The 27,914-nt window shown below is 40.7% G+C and overlaps 1 protein-coding gene across 4 annotated transcripts; it reads right to left on the reverse strand.

Moving 5' to 3' along the window:
* Window positions 1-172: 172 nt before the first annotated feature.
* On the reverse strand, window positions 173-27,830 carry ATP6V1C2 (ATPase H+ transporting V1 subunit C2). 4 transcript variants are annotated; one of them, XM_034432092.3, is made up of 16 exons: window positions 24,619-24,991; window positions 24,280-24,441; window positions 23,060-23,409; window positions 22,777-22,942; window positions 21,391-21,458; window positions 17,794-17,879; window positions 16,637-16,666; window positions 11,162-11,256; window positions 10,032-10,123; window positions 9,355-9,453; window positions 6,990-7,058; window positions 6,082-6,174; window positions 3,774-3,867; window positions 1,995-2,092; window positions 1,521-1,650; window positions 173-622 (listed from the first exon to the last, which is right to left on the reverse strand). In XM_034432092.3, exons 4-16 carry the CDS (start codon window positions 22,903-22,905, stop codon window positions 527-529), a joined length of 1,179 nt encoding a protein of 392 aa, XP_034287983.1. In that variant the 5' UTR covers window positions 22,906-22,942; window positions 23,060-23,409; window positions 24,280-24,441; window positions 24,619-24,991; the 3' UTR covers window positions 173-526. The 4 variants fall into 4 exon arrangements, with proteins under 4 accessions (XP_034287983.1, XP_087738523.1, XP_034287981.1 ...); XM_087882397.1 differs by lacking the exon at window positions 16,637-16,666 and having other exon boundaries at window positions 24,619-27,830; XM_034432090.3 differs by lacking the exon at window positions 23,060-23,409 and having other exon boundaries at window positions 24,619-25,108.
* Window positions 27,831-27,914: the final 84 nt, after the last annotated feature.

Here is a 27,914-nt window from a genome sequence, read left to right on the forward strand (position 1 = left end):
TTTCACTGAAACAAGAGAAAAAATTTCTGTCCTGATTTCTTACATGCTAAACTGAAGCAACCAGATTAAAATTAACTTCCCAAACATATTTCCCTCTGAAATTTCACTGTGTAACTGCTGTGTTGACTGAATCAATACATTAAACCAATTACAGATTTATGACTCCAGGATATTTCTACCTTAACCGCCAGATATCTGGATTTTATTTAAAACCTTAGATGATCAGGCGTGTTTTGTAATTAGAACAGAATAAATACAATAACACAATGCCTTGCGAAGCATGTTTTCTAATACAATCAGAAAAAAGCTTCCAGTATCTTTTAATTGTCAAAATGGAAAAAAAGCAACCAGTCTACTTATAGTCAAGCCAAATCTAGGAACTACAATGATCACTTGCTTAAAATTACTTGGTCTTTCTGCATCGAAAGGGCCACATTCCTATTATGTTTGCATTAAAAACAAAATGGATGTCATTTTGTTCACAAATCCAATACTGAAAAACAAGTCCTGCTTGGCGCAGCAAACTTTAGCTGGAATCGAGAAGGCTGAGGTCAATCTTGAAATAGACATAAGGGTAGTAATCCTGATTGTTTAGCTGCAAACCAGGAATGTCGACTGAAGTCTAGGGAAAACATGAAAGTAGAGTGAGTTCCTTAAGACCTCTAGATAGGTGCTACAATTTTTACAAAATGTGAGGGAATATTTCCAAAAACATCACTAACTATAACAGGAGCAAGTACTGTGAAATGAAAGACTTCAAACAAGCAGTAAATACACTAATCCCCAGATTAGTGTAAGGAAGCTGATCCCGCATTGGAAGTCTCTAGGTCAGGGGTGTCAAACTATTTCATTGCAGGCTGCATCAGGGTTGTGTTTGACTTTGGGGGAGGTCGGGGTGGCCAGCTCAATGTCACTCATGTCGGGGGCACCTGTGCTGGCCTGAGCACTCTGCCAGCAAAAATGGGCTCCCAAGCTCCGTTTTCGGCTGCAACATCCTCCTGCAACCCTCTGCCAGCGAAAATGGAGCTCCGTTTTCATTGGCAGAGGCAATGAACAGACAGGCCTGTCTTTTCGCTGTTTCCAGGGCAATCCCGCAGGCCAGATCTAAGCACCCAGGCTGGATCTGGCCCCCAGGCCTTGAGTTTGACACCCCTGCTCTATATCTTCTGAAAACCTCATGGCTGTTACAGGAATAAGGTAGGCCAATTTAAGGGTGGGGTAATTGCAGCCCTGGGAATCCACACAGTACTGTGCTGGGAAACTATCGCCCTTTTATGAGCTGTGGATTTCAACTGGCTTGGGAATTCTGGGAAATGGGCCATTGTTCCCCACCTCTCCTCTAAATGATTTATTATCGTTTATTCAACAGCCTCCTCATTGGGAGGCAGAAGGTGGTGTCAAAAATGAGACAAGGGGAAGGGTCAGAGAACAGGAGACGTTACCCATTTTGCCCTATGCTTCCCGCAGCCCTTGTTTGCCATCTCCATCCTTAGGCGGGCCACCTGAAATGGAATACTTACGTCCATTAGGCTGGCTGCCGCTACTTCGTCCAGATGCTTGAAAACTGCATTTAATACTTCTCTCAACCTCTTCATAGATTTCTTATTAGGATGAAGTAGCATTGCCTGGAAGTTCACTGGTAATCCATACCTTGAATGGATGCAATGAAGGTTAAAGTGGAAGCAGCGGAATGCAACGCAAGGAATTTTTACTTTACCTATCGACTATCCTCATTCTGCTTTTGTTTGTGACTAGGAGTTTTTAAAGTCTTAAACTGCATCAAAGATTGTTTATTTTCCTTATTAACTCTTATCACAATATTTGCCTAATTACAATCTGTTTATTCCTGGAACATTTAAGAACCCACTCCACAGACGACCACCAAAGTATGTTTAAAATCAATGAGGAAGTTAAACTGATCAACCGGGATATGTAATTGAGATTTTGATTGGCTTTAGGAAAAAAATTTAACCTATGAAATTTCATCTGTTTACCTGAGGACAGATTCTGAAAAAACTCTTAGTGCCTTTATATGGATCCAAGCCACAAATGCTTCACTGAAGTTCACCTTCAACCATCTCAACAGAGGACCCTTTAAATGAGTAAAATATGGTATCAGACAACAGAAGAACTATAAGTGTAATTCTCAAAGGCTCCAAATTGGTGGCCCAATTTTTTGAAAATTTCACAAAATAATATCAAATATGTGAGAAGCAATGAAATCCGCTTTCTTAAATTCAGTCTTAAATTACATTTAGGTATCGTCATGGTCCCACAATACTTAACCCAAATGGCTAATTGTACTCCCCAGCCCCACCCAGCAAGGTTGCAGCTAATCTGATTCAGCATCCGGTGATTAAAAAACAACTCCTTGGTAGGTAAAATAGAGTTGACATAGTGGGAATTTGACATCCATGCAGAACCTGTCACTTGTGGGCTGCATATACCTCCAATCCTATTTTATGGCCTTCAGAACCTCCAATTATGCCCCCAAATTCCACTTCTACTTCACTAATATTCAGCGATGGCAGGTTTTCATGGGTTTCATGCAAAATAAGGTCTGTGCAGGTTTTAGTTACCCATTCACTCCCTCAAAATCCAAGCCCTCCAAAAATGGGGCAAATATGATATTAGCCAGAGAGTCAAGTAATCAAGTCTCCTACAGTTCGTGGTACTACCTCTGGCTGGGAAAAGCTTGCAGGAGAACTAGCCAACCTATTTGAAAGGTATCTGTTGGATTGCATTCTGTTCAGCATTCAGGGGATAATGATTTCCCCAGGTATTTGGGTCAAGAGGTTTATGTGACATCCATTGCTGTTGTTATTGGGGGGGAGGGCGTAGTACTAGTCGAGAGTGGGGTCACTGTTTTACCTGTGGGTCCTGGGGCTTGTATTTTGTGGCTTGTGTGCTTTTAATCCTTAGATGCTTCCCGGAATTATTTGTGTAAGATGGATGGCCATATTAAATAAACAATGTTAGGTAACATCCATTCACAGGGAAGATATTGGAAAGTCCCGTTTTTAGCAAATCAAGAGTATTACTCTAGACTACCTATAATACAGTATGTAAATACCTATATTTACAGTATTAAAACACTATGTTGATGAGAGGAAACTGCACTGATTTGTGCCTAATGAGGTGTGTGTGTGTGTGCGCGCGTGCATCTGTATGCATGCGTGCATCTTTGAGTCAGTGTTGGTTTTGGCAACTGCCTGGACAAGTCCCTGTAATTTTCTTGGCAAGGTTTTTAAAAAGTGGTTGGCCCTTGCCTCCTTCCTAGAACTGAGAGAAAGTGACAGACCCAAGGTTACCCAATTGGCTTTGAGCCCCAACCTAGAAGTCACAATCTCCCAGTTTCTTACCTGGTGCTTTAACCACTATAGCAAACTGGCTCACACACACATGCACACACCAAATGTTTACAGCTGTAACGAGACCTGTAAACATAAACTACAAACATAATAGCTGTATTCGCAATGTGTTAAATTTGATTCCTTTTTTTTTTTGTTTAGTCCGGGGTGCAAACCTAGGTCATTGATTAATTTATGGGCCAATGAGTCATGAGGATTATGGCTATGGATTAATTCAGCAATCAGGTTAAATGTGTTGTGTGAACAACCCTTTCAGATAATGAATTATCTTGGATATCATCCCAAGCATACATACAGCATTTCTGGGCAAACCATTAATAGTGAGATTATGTGGTAATTTAGCAAATAGTCAGCAAGTCAGGCACAGAAGTCAATACGCACAACTTGAAGATGTTTACTTACATACTGTTGCTTCTTATCAGAAGCTAACTTCCTCATTTCATCCTTTTCACACTTCAGTTCTTTCTCATCAAAATAAAATTCCCGCACCATGAACCTTAAAAAAAAAATCAGTGTAGACATTCAGCATGTGGGCTTTTAGAAAGCTGCTTCCTGCCTGGGCTTTTGAACACCAATGTTCTTTCAAACCACAAGGTACACAACCTAGCTGGGGAACAAGGTATGTTTTGGCTGTGTGGGAGTAAATCATATTAGACCAATTTTCAAAGCTTTTAGGAGCTCTTGTCATCCTTAATAAGCTAGCTTTATTTTCAGCTCTGTGAGCCCCTGCCGATGCATCAGACTGGAAAAAGTGACTCACTAGCTGAAGTTATGAAGGGTTTCTTATTTTGCTGTATATTCTATCCTTCCTCTTTGAATTTAACAGCTATCCTGTGTGTTTGGTTAGATGGAGAGCCAGTGGTCCCAATTCAGTCAAAATAAGTGATGATTTAAGCTACAGAGGCACTATTGGAGGCAGGGGTGGGGTCAACAAAAGACAAAACTTGAAGCCCCATTTCTTTATATCAGCAGTCCCCAAACTTTCCTTTGCAATAACCCCCAAACATTTTTTGGGATGCCCCTCCCAATGGATGCCTCATTAGGCAGCAATCCAAAACATATTTGCATGAGAATTGCGAGATGCCAAGTAGGCATTCGTACACTTCCACCGTGTGCCTAAGCAGAGTGTGTCTCTCACAGATATCAGGTAGTCCTTGATGATTATGATAGTAATGGAGACTTCCCATCATGGTCATAAGTCATAATGGTTGTAAAACAGGTCACCCATGTGACTGACCCAATTTCCATGGTGATTGTTAGGCGAATACCATGGTCATTAAGGGAACTAATCGTTTACAATGGGCTGGTTTCACTGAAAACCAGGAGTTGATGCCCGTTTTCAGCAAAATTGTAAAATCATGTGACTACCAAATGCCAAAAAGAGCCATAAATGCAGGCTGGTTGCCAAGGGCCCAACATGTAGTCACATGAATGGGCGGGTGGGGGGGGGCGACTGTCAGATCTTCAGGGTAACAAGTGTCCTCAGGGAAGTCCATTGTAATTTTGAACAGTCACTAAGTGATCTTAATAAATTGAGGACTACCTGTAATCAAAACCTAGCCTAGAGGGGGATCTCATACAGTACACAGAAGATGCCATAGAGAGAACTCTTCTATCACATAGCATCATATGGAAATCTGTAAGTGGTGGCGTTACTAGCAAAATTTCTCCTTTGTAACTAATGTGATTTGACAGAAGGGGTTGTTTCAGATAACTGAATAAATATTCAGATCAATATCCCATGGCCTAGGCCCGGGATATTTGGCGGACCATCTGCAGCCAACAACAGCTTCCCATCGCCCGGTACGCTCCCACAGGGAGGGCCTACTCAGGGTGCCTTCGGCCAGACAGTGTTGGCTGGCGACCCCCAGGGAGAGAGCTTTCTCTGTGGGCACACCCGCCCTTTGGAATCAACTCCCTCTGGAGCTCCGGGTGGCCCCCGACGTTCGCTCTTTCCGCCGTGGGTTGAAAACTTGGCTATTTCACCTGGCCGCCTTGGACTGATGGGGGTTTTAATCTGATTTTTATTGAATTTCTTAATTTTAATTTGGACTTCTGTTTTAATGGTTTGTCTGTTCGGTTTTAATTGTTGTGAGCCGCCCTGAGTCCTGTGGAGATAGGGCGGCATACAAGTCCCAACAAATAAATAAATAAATAAACCGAGTCCCTAAATTGTTCTAAGTTTAGGATTAGGATTATTCAAGGTTTGATATGTAAGCATCAAACATTTGAAAGTGATCAGATTGTTTAAAAAGCCATGGCATTTAAGACTGCTTTATTTGTCATCCACTCCTCATTTATGTTCATTGAAAATACTTGGGTAAAATGGGTATTTTAAAACCAACTTCCTCTCTTTTCTCTCGCTTCAGTGTTGACCCAGATATTCATTTTATGCAAATATTCTTAAAACAGGTTTAAAATCTGGTTAAAATATACATGAACGGTGTGTCCCCAATGTAAGATAAATAGAAGTCCATTCATATAGTGGGCATTCCCTACATCCTCAAGATTCATGGAGGGTAGAGAAGAATTTGCTACCACCTCTTCCTGTTCTGCTGATGGAAACAGACCTGCCCTTGGATCCAGCCCTGTGCAAATTATTCAAGAGGTCTGATAAATTACTGCCCAGATGTGTCTTGTTTCATTTCAGAACAGGAGAAAGAGCCTGAACTATTCTGGTTTTGGCACAAAAGTAGAAAGAAATCAGTACTTGTTCTCTCTGGCTTTGGTCTTAAAGTCATCAATCACTTTTCGGAACAGGGTGACTGTGAAGAGCCCTCCCTCTGCATCTTCAGCGATCATCCTGCAAGAATCAAATTCGTTGGTCCAGTTATTCTAAAGCCTATCCTGCTTTTCCGTGATAGGTGCCAAAGCAATTAACGAGAGTGTAATTATGATTGTTAATAATTATAACTTATCGTAAGTAGTAATTGTCAGATTCAATTACTTCCTCAGCAGTTTCTTAATCTACACAATAATATTGTGATGCATACTCTATTGTTACACAAAGGTTTTTTTTTTAATTTCCATTTAGTCACCACCACCAAGTTCATCTGATTAACAGAAGGAACTAGGTCCTTCAAAAAACAACTGAACACACTTTCCAAAAATTGCTATCTACGTTCCCCTTACCATCCCCTCCCCTCTCTATTCCTCCTCTCCTCTTCCTCCTCACCCCTTCATTCCCCTCCTCTCTCCTCTTCCTCCTCTCCTTCCCTCCCCTCCCCTCCTCCCTTTCCCTTCTCTCCTCTCCTTGCCAATAAAAAGCAACCTTGATATAAAGAAGAAATCTCAAAAAGGTAGAGCTCAGCAGCTTTAATACAACCTCCCCCAGCACCCTTTAAAGCTTTATGCAATGATATAGTATTAATATTTAATACTTTAATACTTTTAAAATGAGAACAAGAGATATTTCTTATCACAATTTGCCACAATCCAAATTCTTTCTTTTTCAAAATTCCTAGCAGAAGAGGCGACTCATCAGAACCTAATCCCATTTAAATTCGTCCAAGGGTACTCTGCAATATTCATACTTGCATGCTACCTGACTTCCAATGATTCTGAGCAAAAGGTTGGAATCTGTTAAGAGAAACAATACAGTCCAAAAGTTGTACTTACTTTGTAGAGCGAGGAACCACCATATCTGAGAGTGATTCATAGGTTTTTTGCCATTGCACATAGCTTGTTCTGCAACAAGACAAATTTTGTACAGCGTCTCTGTATAAACGTCTACCGTAAGTACAATGATTGTTACTTCTCTTTACAGAAATTCAGAAAATCTTAGTGCCAAGTTGATAAGTGTGGGGTGGGGGGGAAGACCACAAGGAAATAGATCCTGTATGACAAGAATGTTCAATTTCCATACACTTGAGGCTCTCGGCAGCCTCTCCTGTGCCAAATTCCAGAAGTGGCTGAAACATACTATTCAAACTTTGCAAGGCACCCCTTTTACCTCATAACCGAAACTTTAAAAAAAAAAAAGAACTAAAATTTTAGGCCCCACTTAATCTCCAATGGGAGAGCACTGGGCTTCTTCAGCTGCACCTTTTATACTTTTGTTGGAGCCCAAAAATATCTGGAGAACACAGGTTGCTCGATCCCCATTCCATTTTTTTTTAAAGGGATTAACCAGTTTCCATTGTAAATAGCTGATGTTAAGGGGCTTGAATTGCATTCCCGAAATAGTCTTCCCAACTATGTTGACAAAATAGTCTTCCCAACTATGTTGATTCAAGCATGGCACAGGGCCCAAGATTTGAGAGGTGAAAATTCAGGGTTCATACTGAAGTTTCCATACTGGGCCCATCCGGTCTCACATGCAGGAAGTCTTCTACATATGACTGTAATAGATCCATTACGGTCATATATTGTGATAATTGTAAAATTATTGTGATTTTTTTTTGCAGTGATCATTAAGCAAGGGTGGCAGTTGTGAAGTGATCCCCATGGTCATTAAGCGAACCAAAGCTCGGGTTTGCCCAGTTTTGGTAAAACACGGAAGTGTCCGGTTGTGATAAAATGTCACCATGTGATTGTGGGGAATTGCAAATGGCTGCCAATGTAGTCATATTCCAAGCACCCGAAGTTCAGTCATGTAACCATGGAGGGAGCCTGACCGCCAGAACTCTGAAGTCCCCTTTTTGGGGTATGACATAAGTGAAGGACTAACTGCATTTTGAATCTTATCTACAAGGATTCCATGATGCTCCTTTTCCCCCTCTTCACCTCTATTTCTCTAAATGTACCTGAAGCAACTAGTAATATGATGACAGTGAGGAAGTGAGGTGAATGAATATCCAGTTCTTTCAACGTGTTTTACTTTTGAGTAAGCATGAACAAAAGATGTTCTATGTGTGCCAGCATCCTTGGATTTATTTTGCAAAGAAAAAGCAGCATCTACATTTTTCAAAAATAAAGAAGTTCTCATTGCAAGCAACATAGTACAGGTAGTCCTTGACCTACGACCACAATGGAACCCAAAATTTCTGTTGCTAAGTGAGACGGCTGGTAGGTGAATTTTGCCTCATTTTCTTGGCATAGTTGTTAAGTTAATCAGCAGTTAAGTTAGTAACATGGCTGTTAATTGAATCCCTGGTGATTTTGCTTATCAGAAGTTCTCAAAAGTTGATCACATGACCCTGGGATACTGCAACCATCATAAATATGAGTCAGTTGCCTTTGATCATGTGACCATGAGGATGCTGCAACAGTTGTAACTGTGAAAAATGTTCATAAGTCACTTTTTTCACGGCTGCTGTAACCTCGGTCACTAAACTAACTGTTGTAAGCTGTGGACTACCTGCATTTTGAATCTCTCATGTGGAATTTACAATATTTGCAATACATCACTTAACAAGCACAACTGGGACCAGCAACTTCACTACTAAGCAATGCAGTCATTAAACAAGACATATGACTGCAACAGACTTACGACCTCACTTCTGTCTGCCATGGTTGTTATGATTGTTAAGTGAAACATCACATGACCACAACTTGCAATTTTATTGCCAGCTTCTTCATCGACTCTGCTTCTCAGAAACCGGTTATGAAGTAGGCAAATGGTGATTGTGGGATTGTGGGATGCTGCAACGGTCATAAATGTCTGACATTGCAAAGTGCCCAAATTTTGATCATGTGGCCACAGGAATGGTTGCTATGGTTGCAAGAGCAAAGGTCACTGATAACATTACTTTTTCAGTGCCATCATAACTTCAAATGGTCACTAATCAGGGCAGTCGTTACGCGAAGACTACCTGTAAATACATTCAGTGTGAATTCGAGCAGAGCTAAATTGAGAATTTTATTACAGGCAATAAACTCTCAAACCTTGTCCTTTTCCATTAACTCATTGGTTAGTAGAGGACTTTCTATCAATTCATTGCATCAGAATTTTCCTGGTAAAACTGGCATAACGTATACAGAGAATTTTCTCTAAAAAGTATTACAATTAAGCACATCCATAGGAAACCCAACTTTTTCTTACTTAGGAACTACAACAAGTAGAGTGATGAGATATTCGGAATTCAATACAAAGTCTTCTTTGTTCACTATATCTGTTAACGTACGGGTCAAAAGATTTCCTCTGGAAAAAAAAAGAAGCCAGAAAAAAATCAATAGAGGATTTACCTACCACTGATACTTTCTAAGTGTTAAGTAGATGCTTAATTGGATAATTAGAAAGAAAATGTTTTCTGGGAAATTTTGGACAAACTTAAAGCAAATCCAGCCATTATATTATGGTAAGCTTAGAGGAAATAGGCACTTTTGTTTACTCTGTTTAAACAGATTAATTAATGCAGATCCACTAAAGAGCTGATTAGAGAGACAATTTGGTGTAATGGCCCTAGGCTAGAAACCGGGAGCTGGTGAATTCTAGTCCCAATTTAGGCATGAAGCCATCTTAGTCTAATCACCCTCTCTCAGCCTTAGGAAGCAGGCAATGGCAACTTGCCGACTTGTCCAGAGAGGCTAGAAGTCATCAATATTGACCCAAAAGCACCAAAAAAAAAACAAAAAAAACCCCACTCCCTGATTAAGCTCATTACTTGTCTGTATTACTATATTCCCAATAAAGCTAACATGTTAAGACATCATCATAGGAAGTCAATATGCCGATGCATACAGAAAACGCAATTCATTAAAACTTATCTAAACACATACACCGTTTTTCTTTCCAGATTCTGAAGATTTCCTTTGATGTTGTTATAGACAGCAGCTCGGCTTTTCATGTCTGCTTCGATTTGGGTAATTTGCTAAACGTAAAAAGGAAATCCAGTTCAACCACAACAATACACAAGCAACAGAGTGGTCAATGCCTGGAATGCATTACCTGACTCTGTAGTTTCTTCCCCAAACCCCCAAAACTTTAACCTTAGACTGTCTACCGTTGACCTCACCCCATTCCTAAGAGGTCTGTAAGGGGCATGTATAAGCTCACCAACATGCTTACCATCCCTGTCCTAATGTCCCCTTTTATTTGTATCCATTTCATGTATTCATAATCATATTTATACTTTTATCTGTTATATATGCTTGACAAAATCAATACTATCATTATTAATATAAACTCTGCATCCATTTTAAAGTTGAGATAATTCCATACATGCAAAAGTCTACAGAGAATATAGATTCTATTGTTAGGCTTACCAAAGGGGTCAAAACTTATTTTCCATTTTAGGGGCAACTTAAATAGATACAGCTGTCTTTCTCTCATAACAAGTTGGATGGGGAAGGAAAGGAGGAAATTGATTTATTCTTGCTCTGTTATGGTCCGGAAGAAAATCCTTCCTTGTACTAGGGTGAAATCCCTCATTAAATACACACTTGCAATTCAGATTTACAGATACAAAAATAAATGCTTTCTGTCTGCTAAATGCTGCTGTGTGACAGACTTGTGACTGCTTCTAAGACAGACTTAAAATTTATATTTAGAATTATAAATTACTAAATAGTCTCCTTAAGTTACAGGAGATACTTCTTAGGATGATATAGATATTACATATTTATTTTTCCTTTTCCTCTCAGACAAGAATATCTTTGTGGGGAGAAAGATGAGGAAGAAGATATTTACATAATGCTAGAACTGGACAATGTGGAAAAAGGGCCCAGTTTACTTTCTGATAAATTTCAAAGTGAGTCAGTAGCCATCATATCCAGAACTGGGTTCCTGAGAAAGCTGTCCTCAGTAATTAAATACACTTTAATTAACAGCACTTTATTATCATTCCTGGGAACTAGCTTTTATAAGAATAATTCTGGATACAGGAGAAATGAGGAAACAGAGTGATTACCTTTGCTAATCCTTCTGAAATGTTCTTCAGTGGCTGTTTTATTGGATACTTAGCCATGTCCCATTCAAACTTTGTTAGATAACTAATCAAGTCAACTGAAACGATAAAAGTAAATCCAGTGAGCTGCACGTGTATAAGAATTATTCTGAGAATAAAGTCATCTTTTCTCATGAAAACCTGCATCCAGACTAGCTTGCATTTACGATATAAATTGGGAAGTGTTGCCATCTTGCATTTATTCCCTTTTCTAGATACTAATCCACATATCAAATTCCTCTATTGCCAATTCTTTACAATTTAAAAATAAAGATTTACCCAATTAATTTCATGAAGAGGAATATATTTATCTTGGGTCTCATCTTGTCACTATAGTTAGAAAATAAGAAAGTAAAGATTTTGATTAAAAGTAATACCATAGTTAGCTTTAATTTAGGGCAGGGTTAGACAATCCATGGCCCACACAATGTGTCACTGAACTGAAATGCTTCACAGCTACAATCAGCAAGATCTGGGGGCCTGAAAGATGTAGTTCATATTGGCTAGAGAACCATAAAGCCCCCTGACTTATTTTATTTTTTAAAAACTGCTTTTGTAGTTTTAGCTCTTTCCTTTTGTGGGTTGGTCTTTTTAGCCAATTTGGTCCACCTAAAAGCCGTTCAAGTGACATTTGCTATGATGTCAAAAGTAGCATGGAGACACTGCAAGTGGTTAGAAATGATCAAGAGGGGGTCCTAATGTGGGGCAAGGTACTTTTTTAAAACCACGTTTTAAATAATACATGTGTGCCAGAACAAACAAATGGCCACACACATAGTTAGAGCTGGAAAAAAAACAGGAGAAAGAACATTTGAGGATGCTTCTAGACATCCCAGCAACTTTGTGTAGTTCTTAGCAAGGCCTTAATAACACACAAAAAGGAAGTGAAACCTTCTTCACTTAAGAGGTCCATGACATGTGTGTGAGATGGTATGTCTGCAAGAAACCTATGGGATTAAACATTCACAATGCATTTGGATACATACACAATGCAAATCCAGGTGATCTAAAGAAATGAATGATTGACCGGCACATAAGTAGGTGTGGACTATGGAGACCTCTTCCTTAGTGGATGGTATGCCTCTTTCAAATGCCTACAACAATCCCCTACTTTTGTGGTATCAGACTGGCTCCCTTTTGGTATCTCTAGACTAGTGTTGCTTCTCCTAGAAAGAGTCACCTTACCTTCTTATATTTCCTGGGTGTCGAAAATCTAATGTGCACATCAAGAATAAGGACTTGGAGACTTGAAATCAACAGGTTTCATCTTTAGCCTCCTTCTATAAAATATGTATGAGGCAGCTCAGTAGGAACATACAAGAAGCAAATGGGACTCCTTCCAAAAATGTTGTAAAATTCCTAAATGCACAGCCTGGTGTTAAACTGTGCCTAGGGCTAACTGATTGGCCCTTTACTTTCCGTTAAACTAAGGGTGTCCAACCTTGGCAACTTTAAGACTTGTGGACTTCAATTTCCAGAGGAATTCTGGGTGTTGAAGTCTTAAAGTTGCCAAGGTTGGACACCCCTATGAGCTTTAAGACTTCAACACCCAGAATTCCTCTGGAAATTGAAGTCCACAAGTCTTAAAGTTGCCAAGGTTGGACACCCCTACCTTAAACCTTTCTGCCTCATTCCTGAAAGGGAATGAAATGGATTCCAAACAGAACTATTCCACCATGCAGCACTTTATTGTAGTTGTCACATATCTTATTTTGGAATCCGTTCTTCTGTGCTCTTTTCTTCTGAATAAACCATGAATGCAAATAATATGTTACAGCCCAAGGTCACTCAGCCGGCTTTCGTGGCTAAGGCAGGATTAAAACTCACGGTCTCCCTTACATTATGATTTTTATATATGTGCTTTTATGGTCTGTGCATTAAAAGCTTTCCATTGCTGATGCTGACAAGAGGGCTACAATTGTTATCCCCATTGGCCAATGCTCCCAGTCACTTTATGCAGCTTCATTCCTTGTGATTCTTGGCACACTGCATCACAGATACGTATGTCCAGTGGTGGGATTCAAGTAATTTAACAACCAGTTCTCTGCCCTAATGATTTCTTCCAACAATCAGTTTCCAAACTGCTCAGAAAGTTAACAACCAGTTCTCCCGAAGTGGTAAGAACTGGCTGAATCCCACCACTACGTATGTCCCCCTTGGTGGGAGAGGAAAGGATAGTTCCTCTGTTTTGGCTTTGGCAGCAGTGGATGCCTTGTGTTATGATTATGTGTAGACCAGTGGTGAAATCCAATTTTTTTTTACTACCAGTTCTGTAGGCATGGCTTGGGCGTGGTGTGGCTTGGTGGGCATGGCAGGGGAAGGATACTGCAAAATCTCCATTCCCACCACACTCCAGGGGAAGGATACTGCAAAATCTCCATTCCCACCACACTCCAGGGGAAGGATACTGCAAAATCTCCATTCCCACCACACTCCAGGGGAAGGCTATTGCAAAATCCCCATTCCATCCCCAGTCCTGGGAGAACGATATTGCAAAATCTCCATTCCCACCCCACTTTGGGGCCAGCCAGAAGTGGCATTTGCTGGTTCACTGAACTGCTCAAAATTTCCGCTACCGGTTCTCCAGAACCTGACAGAACCTGCTGGATTTCAACCCTGGTGTAGACCATCCAGAATTGTGTGATTCAGGAAGTCAATTACCATGCACATGTTCTGAATGGTTGTCCCTTGGTTACTGCCAGATGCTTAAAATGGAAAGTTACTTGCTGACAGCATCACAGTTCCTTTCCGATTCACTTGTTACTTGTCCCTCATACTTGTGGTTCCAAGGTACCTTTGAACATGGGTTTAGCATTTTTTCAGAACACCCTACTCATGTTCAGAAATGATCTGACTGACAGATATAAATGATCCAAGGAGCTTTGGCAAAGGTCCCTCTTATGTCTCCCCATGTCCCAATTCCATACTTTTACAGGTAGTCCTCGACTATTTGTGTAACGACAGTCCAGAATTACTATGGCTTTGAAATGGCGCTTTATGGCCCATAAAGCACTTCCAGCTGTCACAAGACATTGCTTGGCACCCTGTTTGCCTTTTACAACCAGTTGCCAAGCACCCTTCAATCATGTCATCACCATTTGAAGTCTTCACAATCGACTTCCCGAGAAAATCCCTGGGAAAGCTGGCAGGGAATATTCAAGCTGCTGCTGCTGCCTGCCTCTCACTTCCCGAGGCTACCTGCCACGAGGAGTTGGACTCCTTCAGTAGGGTAAAGAAATAGAGCTGAAATCGTTAAGATTTAAGCTCTGTTCCTGCCTCCCACTGAAGGAGTTCCCTTCCGTGCATGGAGGGAAGCTAAAATTCTCCAGCAGGCAGCTCTTTCAGCCAGCTCGCAGAAAGAAAGAGGACCTGAAATCCTTGCAGAGGGGCAGTGTGGTAAGGTAATGAGCATGGGATATCTCAGGCAGGTGCGGCGGGGGGGGGAGTGTTTGGAGGCCTGGCACCACTTCAGGCGAACCGGTAGTGACTGCAGTGGGAGGCTCTGCCCACCTGCCCGGACATCATCACGGATGCTCTGCACATGCATAGAAGCGCCATGAGCGAGCGAAGCGAGCGCGCGCATGCACGCGCTCCCAGTTCCAAACCAGTAGCAAAAGTAAAGAGGAACCCACTACTGCCTGGCACCAGTTTTGAGTGAGTGTCGCTTTACTCAAGGACTGAAAATCCTATTTGGAATGGAGAGGCAGAGCAGTAAGGAAATGAGGACATGATGTCTCAAGGGATGAGGGAGACACACAAGTTTGTTTAATGACCGCAACTGCAAATGCCAGGATTGTATCCATTGAGCAAAGCAGCCATGTGGGCATCTTGCTTAATGACCACTTCACTCAACGGCTGTGATTTTGGTCCCAGTCGGGAGGACTAAGTGTAAGGCAACTTCACAGTGGGCTAATCTGCCATTTTAACCAATCATCTAATTCAGGGGTCGCCAACCTTGGCAACTTTGAGACTTGTGGACTTCAACTCCCAGAATTCCTCAGCCAGCTGGCTGAGGAATTCTGGGAGTTGAAGTCCACAAGTCTTAATGTTCCCAACGTTGGAGAACCCTGATCTAATTCACCCATCCTCACTCCCCACCCGTGAGAAAAATAGACTTGTGACTGTTTCCTAATCAACAAGCATTGCTTGGTGGGCAGGAAATGAAACAAGGGGAATCACCACTTCCTTTCCCTAAGATGGCTACAATAGCTATATAAGGAAAGTACCACGAGCCAGCGAGAATGTAGATTGGCAAAGATTGTAGATTGTTGATGCCAGCCTGGTGTGTGTTGGGGGTTTTGTTTTTTGTTTTCCCCTGTAAGGACTAACGAATAGCCTTCACCTGTAAGGAAGAGCCCTGGGTACAGGTAGTCCTTGACTTATAACCGTTTGTTTAGTGACTATTCAAAGTTACAGCGGCCCTGAAAAAAGTGATTTATGACCATTTTTCACACTGACGACTGTTGCAGCATCTCCATGGTCATGTGATTTATATTTGGATGCTTAACAACTGATTCATATTTATGACGGCTGCAGTATCTCGGGGTCATATGATCCAGGGGTGGGTTCTACTTACCTTTACTACCGGTTCACAACAGGATCATGCGCACGCCGAGCTTCTGCGCGTGTGCAGATCGCCTAAGACAACATCCAGGGCAGCGGGCGGAGCCTCAACCCAGTTTTACTACCGGTTCTTGCAAACTGGTCTGAACTGGGGGCAACCCACCACTGATGTGATCCCATTTTTGCAACCTTCTGACAAGCAAAGTCAATGGGGAAGCCAGATTCACTTAACAACCGTGTTACTAACTTAACAACTGCAATGATTCCCTTAACAAAAGTGGCAAGAAAAGTTGCAAAATGGGGCAAAATTCACTTAACAAATTTCTCACTTAGTAACATAAATTTTGGGTTCTATTGTGGTCGTAAATCGAGGACTACCTATGTACCAGACCCAGGCTGCAAAATCTAAATAACCACTAGATGGCAGCGGCAAGCTATATTTGCTGTCATTAAACTCTCATCTGAGTTTTTACAGTTTAGATGGGGTTAACCTGAACTAATCTATCCAGTAAAAACTGTAGTAACTTGTTTTGCATGCTGAAGAACGCCAGTGATACACCTGATCATAAGAAAACAGATGCATGCAAAAAGTTTCACACTCCAATAGTCCCTACAGTTCCTTTCACTATACATGCAGAGTAAGTTAAAAAGAAAGAAAAAGATTGAAGGAAAGGAAAAATCAACAGTCATATAAAGGATGCAGACCTGCAGTAATCTGAGTCATAGGGAGATGGTGATCAAGCTACGGGGTTGTTACTAGAGAAATCCATCGTAACCTGATCACTGTACCCCTACAACCAGATGTGGAGTCGACTCTATTATTAAACACACTAGGGCATGCTGGCCAAGAAACATCGCCACCCAAGCACAACATACCCTTTAGACATTTCATTTTGTCCTTTGCGCCTGAAATACAGTAAGTGCAATTATTGATCTTCAAAAATACCTGACTTAAAAAGTAAAGTTATCGCTTGGCACAAGATGTCTGCCAAAGAGCAGAATTCCATTCTGGTTTTATGCTATCGATAGACATTTCAGCAGTTCATTAAAGGTAGTTTTCAGTAGATTGCACAAAAGCTTCTGTACGTAGGTATGAACTAAAGCTGAATTTGGGGCAATTTGGGTCCCATTTTAACCTGTGAAAGGCTGTCAATTGCAATGTTCTCGAGACATTGTAGCTTAAAGTGTCATTTTAGCCTGAGTTGATTTTCTTCTTCCAATCTGTTACATTTACTGTTCCTTGTGCTTCACTGCTGACTTCCGTTAAGGGCTTCTCCGTATCATTAGAAACAGTTAAATACTTTGTGATATGTAGAATAAATATGTATGGAACTGTAGAGTACAGGTAGTCCTCAACTTACAACCACAATTGAGTCCAAAATTTATGTTGCTAAGTGAAACATTTGTTAAGTGAGTTTTGCCCCATTTTACAACTTTTCTTGCCACAGTTGTTCAGTGAATCATTCCAATTTTTAAGTTAGTAACATGGTTGTTAACTGAATGTGGCTTCCCCATTGACTTTGCTTGTCAGAAGGTCACCAAAGGGGATCACATGACTTTGGGACACAGCAGCGGTCATAAATATGAACCAGTTACCAAGTGTTTGAATTTTGATCATCTGACCACAGGGGTGCTGCAGCAGTCGTAAGTGTGAAAAACAGTCTTAAGTCACTTTTTTCAGTGCTGTTGTAACTTTGAATGGTCACTAAATGAATTATTGTATGTTGAGGACTACCTGTAATAGTCACCTCTCTGGAAATCGGGACTCCTTGTAAAACAATCACAATTTTTTAATCATATAAGCAGTGAAGAAAAAAATCATTTCATCCATAATTTACAGAATATAGAGTGACAGGAATTTGTCCTAAAGCTAATGAAAAATGCAACCTACAAGCATTATTTCCTAAAACTAGAAGCATCATCTAAGTTCCTAATAAACGAGCATATTAATTCCAGTGGTTATTACTGGAAACTGAGTGAAAACAACAAACTATATCCAAACACAACAATATATCCATGATTTCAAGGCCTACCTCCATTAGCCAGCAGGTTTTCCTGTACTTTATCTTTTGAATCTTCTAAAACTTCTCCAATATACTGGGCAGTTTTCTTTATTACACTTCATACAAGAACAAAACAGTAACATTTTAGTTCAAGAAACATGAAATAACTTTACAGCTAGATAGTAAAAACCATCACTTTCACAGTCCCTGAGGTGAGAACCAAGATGGAGACAGAAATGGACAAAAGACAGATCAGTGATGGATCAACAGGAAGTTTCATTAAGAACAAAGAGAACTGGCTATTTTTTAAAGTGTGTTTGGGGTATCGTGTTAAAGGCCTGTTGAGTTCTGGTTCTAAAAATAAGAAGATAAGCTTTTTTAAAAATACTGTGTGCATGATCTTCTGTTATTTTGCACTCAATTCTGATTGATGGACTAACAATTCAGTCCTAGTAATTTCTCTATGTTACAAAGTTTGTTTCCCAACTGCCACTGGGTGTCAAGAAAATAAGGTGTGGCTTGTTCAGGAAGAGGAAAAAGCAAACTTGGAATCAGAGTGTATATATGTAGTTTGCTTTAAACTGTAACCTACAAGCAACCACGAATGGAGGAAGCATTGCTGAAGCCTATGGGATTCACAGATGCTCCTTCAGGTAGGCGTTTGGGCATGTAACTGATGTAGCAGAATGGGAAAAGTCCAAAAACGCTTCCTTCAGAATAAATATATCTACAAGTGGACATTAGTTTGCTTTTGAAGTATTCAGTCTCTACACAGATTTCCCAGGATTCTCATCTTAATTCTGTACCATTTTAACTTTGGTGAGCATTTAAAAATAGGTTTGCAAGGAGAGCGTGCCATCCGAGATGGAAACAGCTCAAGAATGGACGGGCAAGAGAGCATTAGAATGCCACGGGCTGCTTCAAAGTGACATGGAAAAATACTCTGCCTCCTTGTGTAAATAAGTAATAAAACTGCACGGAAACAAGAGACCCTGAAAACTCTTGCCCCTTCCCTGCTACGCTGGTCAGAAGCAGTGCCGGCTGGTTTCTGCTGCCTAGCTAGATGTACTAGCATTTCTTGCATATGTTGATCTAATAACAATTCCACTAACAATCTGCTTCTCTGCAACTATAATATAAATGCTGAGTTCATTGGCATAGCTTCAGACCTAATTCTCTCTTTGTCCAAGGGGTTCAGCATCTGTTACATTCATTTTTATAACGCGCTAATCTCACATATAATTCTGTTCTCTCAACAGATGAACTTCCCCATCAGACCTTCAACTTCTTCTATAAAAGAATGTAGTTAATAGAAATGTGGGTTGAAATCGCAGGGCAAAAAGCTTGCTATTATGAGGCATCTCTGCAGTTGACCCTGCCCTTTGGAAAATCTTGTCCCCAGAGATAAGGCAAGCCCCCTCCCCTCTCCTGGTTTTCCAGAAGAGAATTAGGAACTGTCTCTTCCAATTAGCATGGGGATCTAAGAGTATGATGCAACCCTCAGGATGGCTGGTGGCTTGAGGGTACTCCTGTTGCCTCATTCACCTTCCTTTTTAGCCTTCTGAATTTTTAACTTTAAATTTTAAAAATTTAAAAAGTTATTTTTTTTTACTTTTAACTCGTAGGCTTTAACTTGTTTTTAATTCTGTTTTTAGCTGTGCTTTTATATTCAGGTGTTTATATTGTTTTATTACACTATTGTAAACCACCCAGAGTTACTTAGGTGAGATGGATCATGCAGAAATGCAACACATAAATAAAAATGAAAATCTTCGCCGGGGGGGGGGAGATTAAATGTGCATCACAGTGTGGGAACCCATTTCTTGTAGTTTTGGCACCAGCATGGTTAGGAATGGATGTCTATGCATAGAGCAAGGTTGAATTATTTAATTCTTGGTGACCATGATATTATTAAGGAGCCTGGTGAGAAAAGAGATGGATTCTGAGAAACAATGTCCCACTGAGGAGAAGCAAATCTATTTCTTAATGATAGGCCTGTGTGTTCTGTATTTAAAAATAATAATCCCAAGGCCTCAATAAAATACACAGCTTCATACTTCTAACCTTTCATCTAGATCAGTGTTTCTCAACCTTGGTAGCTTGAAGATGGGTGGACTTCAACTCCCAAAATCCCCCAGCCAGCGCTGCTGGCTGGGGGATTCTGGGAGTTGAAGTCCACCCATCTTCAAGCTTCCAAGGTTGAGAAACACTGATCTAGATGAAAGGACCAAGAAGAAAAGGGGAAAGACTCAGAGGTGCTTTTTCAAAAGGTAACTGGACTGTATATATATATCTTTTCTCTTGAGGAAGAAGATGTTTCGCTTTTCATCCAAGAAGCTTCATCAGTTCTGACTGAAGGATGGTAGGTGGTAGGGAATGAAAGGATTAGGACTAACCCTTCCATTCCCCCCCCCACATCCAGCCAGAACTGATGAAGCTTCTTGAATGAAAAGTGAAATGTCTTTTTCCTCAAGGGAAAAAGAAAAAATATATAATCCAGTTGCCTTTTGAAAAGGCACCTCTGAGATAACCAGGACCTGTTTGACTGAGAATATCCACAGACAAAAGGGGAAAGAGAATTGGAAAGTGGGCATTTAGAAAAAGAAATGAGAGAAAATAGGGTTTCTGATCTGTCTTGCCTGTTTGACTATGCTTTTCAGTGTAAAATGGGAGAAGGGCTGGGGGAGCATCCTAGACACACACACACACCCCAAACCCAACTTTTGTTCCAGGCTGCCAAATTCCACTAAAGTGTTCCAAATATACACTTCGTTTTTCACCCCTATATCTTCTTTCCCAAATTCTGTGTTGTGTGTCTTGGTAGTCCTCCTGCGTCTCTTAGTGGTGGCTATACCAATGGAGGAGGACTTGCTATTAGCAGCGTGGGAGAAAAATGTTCTCCCTGATTGACTTTGTCTTCCTCCAATATAGGAGGACTTGCTTCTGGGTTAAGAAATAAACTAAGAAGACCATCCTTCAAATATGTGAAGTCTGAACACTGAAGACTTGGGGGGGTTAGAGAAGATTCAGCTCCAGATGGACATATTTCCAAATAAAACAGAACAAAGCTATTTAGATATTCTTAAAAGCATTTGTAGTGCTTCTGGAAAAAAATTACTATTTCCTACACATCCCCCCACCCCCACCCCAACCCAGCCTCTGGTTCCTCTTTGTAAATGGCTCCTCAGAATAAGTGTATAGAATAGAAATCAGAGGTGGGCAACTATGGCCCTTTTATGACTTGTGGACTTCAATTCCCAGAATTCCTGAGCTAACATGGCTGGCTCAGGAATTCTGGGAGTTGAAGTCCACAAGTCATAAAAGGGCCATAGTTGCCCACCCCTGGAATAGATCAATGAAGAGGCAGGGACCACTTTTCCCAGGGACTTGCTGGTTACCCTGGGGTGAAGCTCACTGCTTCCCTAGATCTAAATATATTCAATTCAAAATAAAACACAGGAGTTAGACCCAACTCTTCTTTAAAAAGAATAAAGCCAAGCCTGCCTGATCTGGCTGACCTCTAGGACCAAGCTTAAACAAGTCAGAGTTAGGTTGAGGCAGAAAGCCTGTGACCTAGAGAAACAACTTCCATTTGTGTTTGTGTGCAGTAAATAAGTTCTATTTTACCTTTCAGCAAAACTATCGAGTTTTCCCAACTCATCTGAGAGGCCAACCAGCGTGTCCAGAGTTCCTACCTGTGGAAGGGAACACAAATACTTTAACACAAACAGAAGAGCTGCACAACTGTTTTACCAGAATGATATATTTTTATTATTTTTGGCCCGGATGATCCTTTGTGTAATCAAAGTATTAAGGGCACTCGGAGGAAGCCAAAGTCAATCAGGGAGAACATTTTTTTCTCAATGGAATATGACAGAAATGCCTCTTCTTCTATTCTAAATAAGGAAAAACTGTATGTTATCATGTGATTATAAATCCACTTCTATAAGACTTCTTCCCTATTTTATTCTTGGTGTTCCTCAACAGCTTTATTGTTCACAGTATATTGCATATGCAGTCATAAGGCACTGAATATAATATATATTTTCTTGCCAACTTCAGTAGGAAAAAACATTTAAGCCTTAAAATGGGGGAGCCTTACCTCATTTATATATAATCTGAGCAGAAACTGGTTGCAGCAAGTAAATTCACTGCATCTCTTCCTGAAATTATTACTTTAAGATTCCAACAGTGAAGGTAATTTTCAGATATCAGCCAGCACTTTTATCATAGTCCTATTATTAATCCCTATATTTTTTACGTCTAGTACTTCACCAAAATTAGCTAACATGTTAGTGCAGAATGATATTGAAGAAGTAATTTAATAATTCCAAGCTCTGTTAACTATGAGAAAGTTTACACAGCATACTAAGACTTTTTTGGAATGGACATGCTAATGGCATTGGTAACTCATTATGATTTATCAATTATGGTAAAATATGACACAATGACATTATGTACATATTATAATTCCCACCCAGCCCCGCTTCCTTGCAGACACTCATTAAATTGCTATGCCATCTCCATTCAAAGTGTATGCCCAATGAAATTTATAGTTCCTTGGAACTAGGTCCCATTAAATTCATTCGGATTTAGTTTATTAATGCTACAATTCCATGTACATTTATTTGTGAGTAAATTCTACTTAATTTCTCTATGTTTAAGATATCTATGGCAGAGTTCCACTTTGATTAATTGCAATCTTGACCATTAAGGATGCTCATAGATTGTTTAACTTAATTTTTTTGAGATTTTCTGCGAACAACAGGCTTGAGTAGAACCAGATTAGACCTCCAGATTTTTCTGCTAGTAATTAACCCACTGATTAATGATAATGGTGCATGTTATTCAAGCACTTCAGAAAGCAGCAAATTATATATATTATTCAACTAATTTTCCCTGTACAAAGACCCACTCTATTGAAAAAGAAGAAGAAATATGCTTGATCCCTGCCCTGTTCTTGTCTTGCTCTTCCTCCTTCTCTCCCTCCTAACTTTTCATCCCACTTTTTACCTTGAGGTCAGGGATGGCAAACTTGCTGTTGCTGGACAGGTTGGCTTTCGAAGTCACAGTATTCATTCTGTCCCAGGCAAGCAAATTTGCCTTATCCCCTGGAGCTGAGATTAGCCAGAACTCTGACATGGTGGGAAAGGATCCTCGAGTACAAAAATCACTGTAACTAAAGAAGGAAAAAACCCCCAAGAACACAAAAATAGATCAGCTAAAACTTTAAACCAATTTTTAAAAAATTAAAAAGGTATTGGTATATCAGTCCATACAGGGAAACGTCCATCACCTTTCAATCCAAATCTAAAATTAAATGTGACCTTCTCTTCAATGTCACCAACAGGCAGTAGTTCCTCTTTTCTTCCCCCTCCCTGTCCTGGGTTGTTTCATCTTGTTAGTAGGGAGGAGTTTTTAATCGCAAGGAGGGTGCGGGTACATGGAGCAATTCACAATTATTTGCAGAAGTAAAAGGCTGATCTGTTCATCATTCCAATCCAAGGAACATTGTTTGAGAAGGATGTAAGAGCTTAAAGCATTTTTCCCCCAAACTTGGCAACTTTAAGATGTGTGGACTTCATCTCCCAGAATTCCCGCATGCTAGCATCAATATTCTATATGTTTTTGCCCTTCATCTGTATACTAGAAATATCAAAACAGATAACAAAAATTAACTTCGTTGTAAAAAATCTAAATGATAGGCAGTTAATCTATATCTGCTGTCATATTGGCATGACCACGATGTAGAATTTTTTTTTAAAAAACCAACTTCTGTTTAGAAACATCTGAACAATGAAATGTATATATAAAATTACTAAGGCATTATGAGAAAGAGTTCAGAAGAAGCAGTTTTCTCCTTCCACATTTCATATATGAGCATCTATGATAATTTTTATCAATTTTTTTAAAAATAAATATTATCTACACTGACCTTGACTCCTGGTTATTAGATGGTCACATTTACATTCATAGTAAGGATACGGAAGGCGTTTGCCACAGTTGTCCTTTCGGAAACTTTCAGTTTTCCAACTTAGCCTTCAGCCCTGGGATTTCCTAGTGGTCTCCTATCCTATCCTTAACCAATCTCCTCCCTGCTTAGCTTTTTCAGGGAAAGCCAAGTTAGTTGGAGGCTCTGGATAACTGCCCACTACCATTAGGAACAAATGAATGTGGTTGATCTTATGTATCCATGTTTTAACCCAGAAAAAAGATCATTAAAAAACAGAAAGCATAATGAAAAGAAGGGGAAACGGTTGACTACAGCTTTAATAGGTGTAAAAAGTGATCACCATCAATGTTCTTCCGTTTCTCCCTTCATCATTTAATCTTTAATTTATCTAATAACTGGCCTTCCAATGCTGCTTTTTCCAAGGCAAAACTGACACCTTTCTAAAACGACCTGGGACGGATCCATCCGTGCCTTTTGCCTTTCGACACAAAACAACCAAAGCCTCCTAAAAAAAACCGTATCACGAATTGGGCTTGCGCCCCGTTTTATTGGGGATGACTCACGTCTACTTGGATGTTGAAAGTAGCTCAAGACGGCTGGGCGAAAATGCCTCTCTCCCCATCACTCCCAGCTGCTTTTCAGAAACAGAAGGAACGTAAACGGCCAGGCTCAACGACTAAACAAATAGCGCGTTCCGTTCCCACGACGCAGCGCCGACCTCCGAGCTGAATAAAATGGACCAAGGGGTTAAAAAAAAAATTTAAAAAAAAAGCCCACCGAGGCCGATCCGATCCCCTCATTTCGTTTCGGGTCTCCTTTCCAAGGAACAGGAGCCTCCGAGCCACGCAGCCACCGGCTTCTCTAAGGAGGCGGTGGGAAAAGTTTCCCACCGCTTTACTTACCCCAAGTCCTCGGGGAGACGCGGCAGGTGCTCCTCACCGCGTAGCGGCGGCCCTTGCCATCGGCTCCGAGGAGAAACGCTCTTCCCTCCTCTCAGTGGACGCCGGAGGGGAGGAACGGACTTTGCAGGGCGCGGAGCCGCCGGCTGAGCCGCCGCCGGCTGCGGCTCGCTTTTTGCAGGAGGGAGGAGGGAGAGGCCCACCCCGCCGCTTTTCTCTGGCCGGCGGCGCTTGAGGAAGCTCCTCCTTGGCCTCCTCCTCCTCCCAGCCTTTGCTTGGTTCAGATCTGGAGGTGCCTGCCAGGGATGGACGATTCCTCAGGGAGGCCCCGTCCTCTGTCAGACGATGGAGGCGCCCACACGCCCCGTCTGGGAAGCTTTAGAACTTTTTTAAGCCTTCCTTCCTTCCTTCCTTCCCTCCTTCCTTCCTTCCCTTCCCTTCCCTTCCCTTCCTTTCCTTTCCTTCCTTTCCTTTCCTTTTGCTTACCATGACTGCCAGTCTCGGAGGCGCCACCAAGCCACTTTGGTACATAGCTGAGATTGGTTACTTCTTGGAAATGTTGAAAAGATCTGAGGGGCATATGAGGTATTAACCTAGATTTTTTCTAAATTGCATGTAAAAAAAATAAGCATTGGACTAAATCCTATCTATCTTTCTGTAACCATGATTCTATGTCTTTGAAAACAGATACTGAGATGATAATAATAAACATTGGGTTTGTACATTGGAAATGGAATTATGAAAGCTTTCAGCCCTATATAATAATTCACATAGTGCCTCTTCTACTTTTTCCTAAAGGGCCAAAATATAGCCCGGCATTACCCCATTTCCAAAAGGTGACCTTCACCTCATCCCTGCTCCTAAGGGAGACAGACTTCCCATAATTAACTATTGCCTCCTTCAAATAAGGTTTCTCTTCTCAAACAAATTAGCTTTGCTTATTCTAGCTGATAATTAAAATTGTATCATATGATATGAATTATAGTCCATTTTAAAATGAGGCCTGGATGCATTTATGCAGAATCATTATGCAGAATGATCTTTGCCTATAATACAGCCTTGTTGATTTGCCTGGATGTTTCAGTTTATTGCAATGTAATTTTTGTGTGGTTACCTTTAAGATGCTTTAGTCTAGAAGTTTCATTTATTGTATTTACAGTATTGGAAAGGAACACAAAAATAAGAGCAACTAAGATGATTAAAGGCCTGGAGATAAAAACATGAAGAATGGTTGCAGGAATTGGGTATAACTAGTCTAGAGAAAAGAAGGATTAGACTAGAGGGAACATGATAGCAATATTCTGGTATTTGACGGGCTGCCATAAAGAAGAGGGGGTCAAGTTATTTTCCAAAGTACCAGAAGGCAGGACAAGAAACAATGGATGGAAACTAATCAAAGAGAGAAGAAGCCTGGAATTAAGGAGAAACTTTCTAACAGTAAAAACAATTAACAGCTTGCCTTCAGAAGTTGTATGTGCCTATGTGTACATTGCTACAATGATCATTGTAGATTTTAAAGAGGAGATTGAATAGTCATTTGTCTGAAATGGTAAAGGCCGTGACGGCGAACCTATGGCACGTGTGCCACAGGTGGCATGCAGCACCTTATCTGTGGGCAAGTGAGTCGCTGCCCCAGTTCAGTTCTTCCGCGCATGCGCGCACGCCTCTTCCCGGCCAGCTGGTCATCGGGTCTCTGCCATGCTTGGGGGGGGGGCGTGTGTGCATGTGCAGGAGCTGGGACACATGCGTGGGGGCCACACACATTGCATTTTTGGGTTTCGGCTGTGTATGTGCGCATTCACAAACGCAAGCGCTTTGGGCACTCGATCCGGAAAAGGTTAGCTATCACTGGTAGAGGGTTTCCTGCTTGAGCAGGGAGTTGGACTAGAAAACCTCCAAGGTCCCTTCCAGCTATATTCTGGTTGTAATTGTAATCAATTTAAATGTAGACAGAGACCCTGTCCAGAGTTAGCTCCCCACATTATGAACTTAGATATACTAACATCAGTTAAAAACATCAGTTAAAATCAGTTTTTAACTTCTGTTAGTCTATCTAAGTCCATAATATGAATTTAGATGTTTCTTCATTTCAGGTAAACATACAAATGGGACGTCATGTATGTGTATGTGTCCATATGCAACTCACAAACCACACATTAAAAGAAAAAAGGAAAAATTAATTGAATAAGTACTGATCAACGTTAACTGCTTAAGTGCCCTATTTACAAAATCAATCTCTCTAAATATATATCCTAACTATTCTCTTTCATATATGAAATACGTTTACGGAGAAACAGGCATACATTGCAACAAGGAAACTGATTGTAAGAGGATAGTACCAACGTAATTGGCCAGTTTAGTATTATTTTCACTGGTTCCTATTTCATTTATGGTCACAATTCTAGTGCTGATTTTAACCCATCAAGCTCTTTGTATCTTGGGATCACAGTACCTGGAGAAACGCCTCTTTCTACTTCTTTCTTCCACATGCACCCTACTCTCATTTCAGAGTTTTGCTCTGGGCACCATCTGGTGTTGAAGATGGCAGGTAGCCCCTCCTATTCCAGAATGGCTTTCCAGAAAGACAGCCAGCAGCCAGCAAAGATGGTTACAGTATATTCTTCCGAAGCTTTTAATAGATCTGTTAATTTCAAAGGTACATGTAGTTGTTGACTTACAACCATTTGTTTATTGATTGTTTGAAGTTACGATAGCACTGAGAAAAGTGATTTATGATTGGTTTTCATACTAACAACCATTGCAGCATCCCCATGCTTGGGTGATCAAAATTTAGGAGCTCGGCAACCTGCATGTATTTATGTCAGTTGCACTGTCCCAGGGTCATGTGATCACATTTGTAATCTTCCCAGCCGGCTTCCAACAGGGAAAGTCAATAGGGAAAGTCAGATTCACTTAATGACAACATGTTTCACTTAACAATTGCAGTGATTCGTTTAGCAACCGTGGCAAAAAAGGTTGTAAAATCAGGCACAACTCACTTAACAATTGCCTTGCTTAGCAACAGAAATTTTGGGTTCAATTGTTATCATAAGTCGAGAATTAACTTTATATACTTACAAAGTTTATGAAACTACTTACAAAACTACCCCAGCTGCTACTGTTATTGTCTATTGTAGAAGTTTCTTTGATTACCATTGTAAAGGCAAACTTCAAATTTGTCATTCGCAGCTGGCTAGTCAAAATGACAGATGGAACGCTCTGAGTTAAACATCTGTCTGTATTTTTCAGATATGGTCTTTCACATCTTTAGAAAAGGCAGTTTTACTCCAGTACCTCTG

The sequence above is a fragment of the Pantherophis guttatus genome, chromosome 1 (genome assembly GCF_059756535.1).
Source record: "Pantherophis guttatus breed Tessera chromosome 1, ASM5975653v1, whole genome shotgun sequence".
Lineage (NCBI taxonomy): Eukaryota > Metazoa > Chordata > Lepidosauria > Squamata > Colubridae > Pantherophis > Pantherophis guttatus.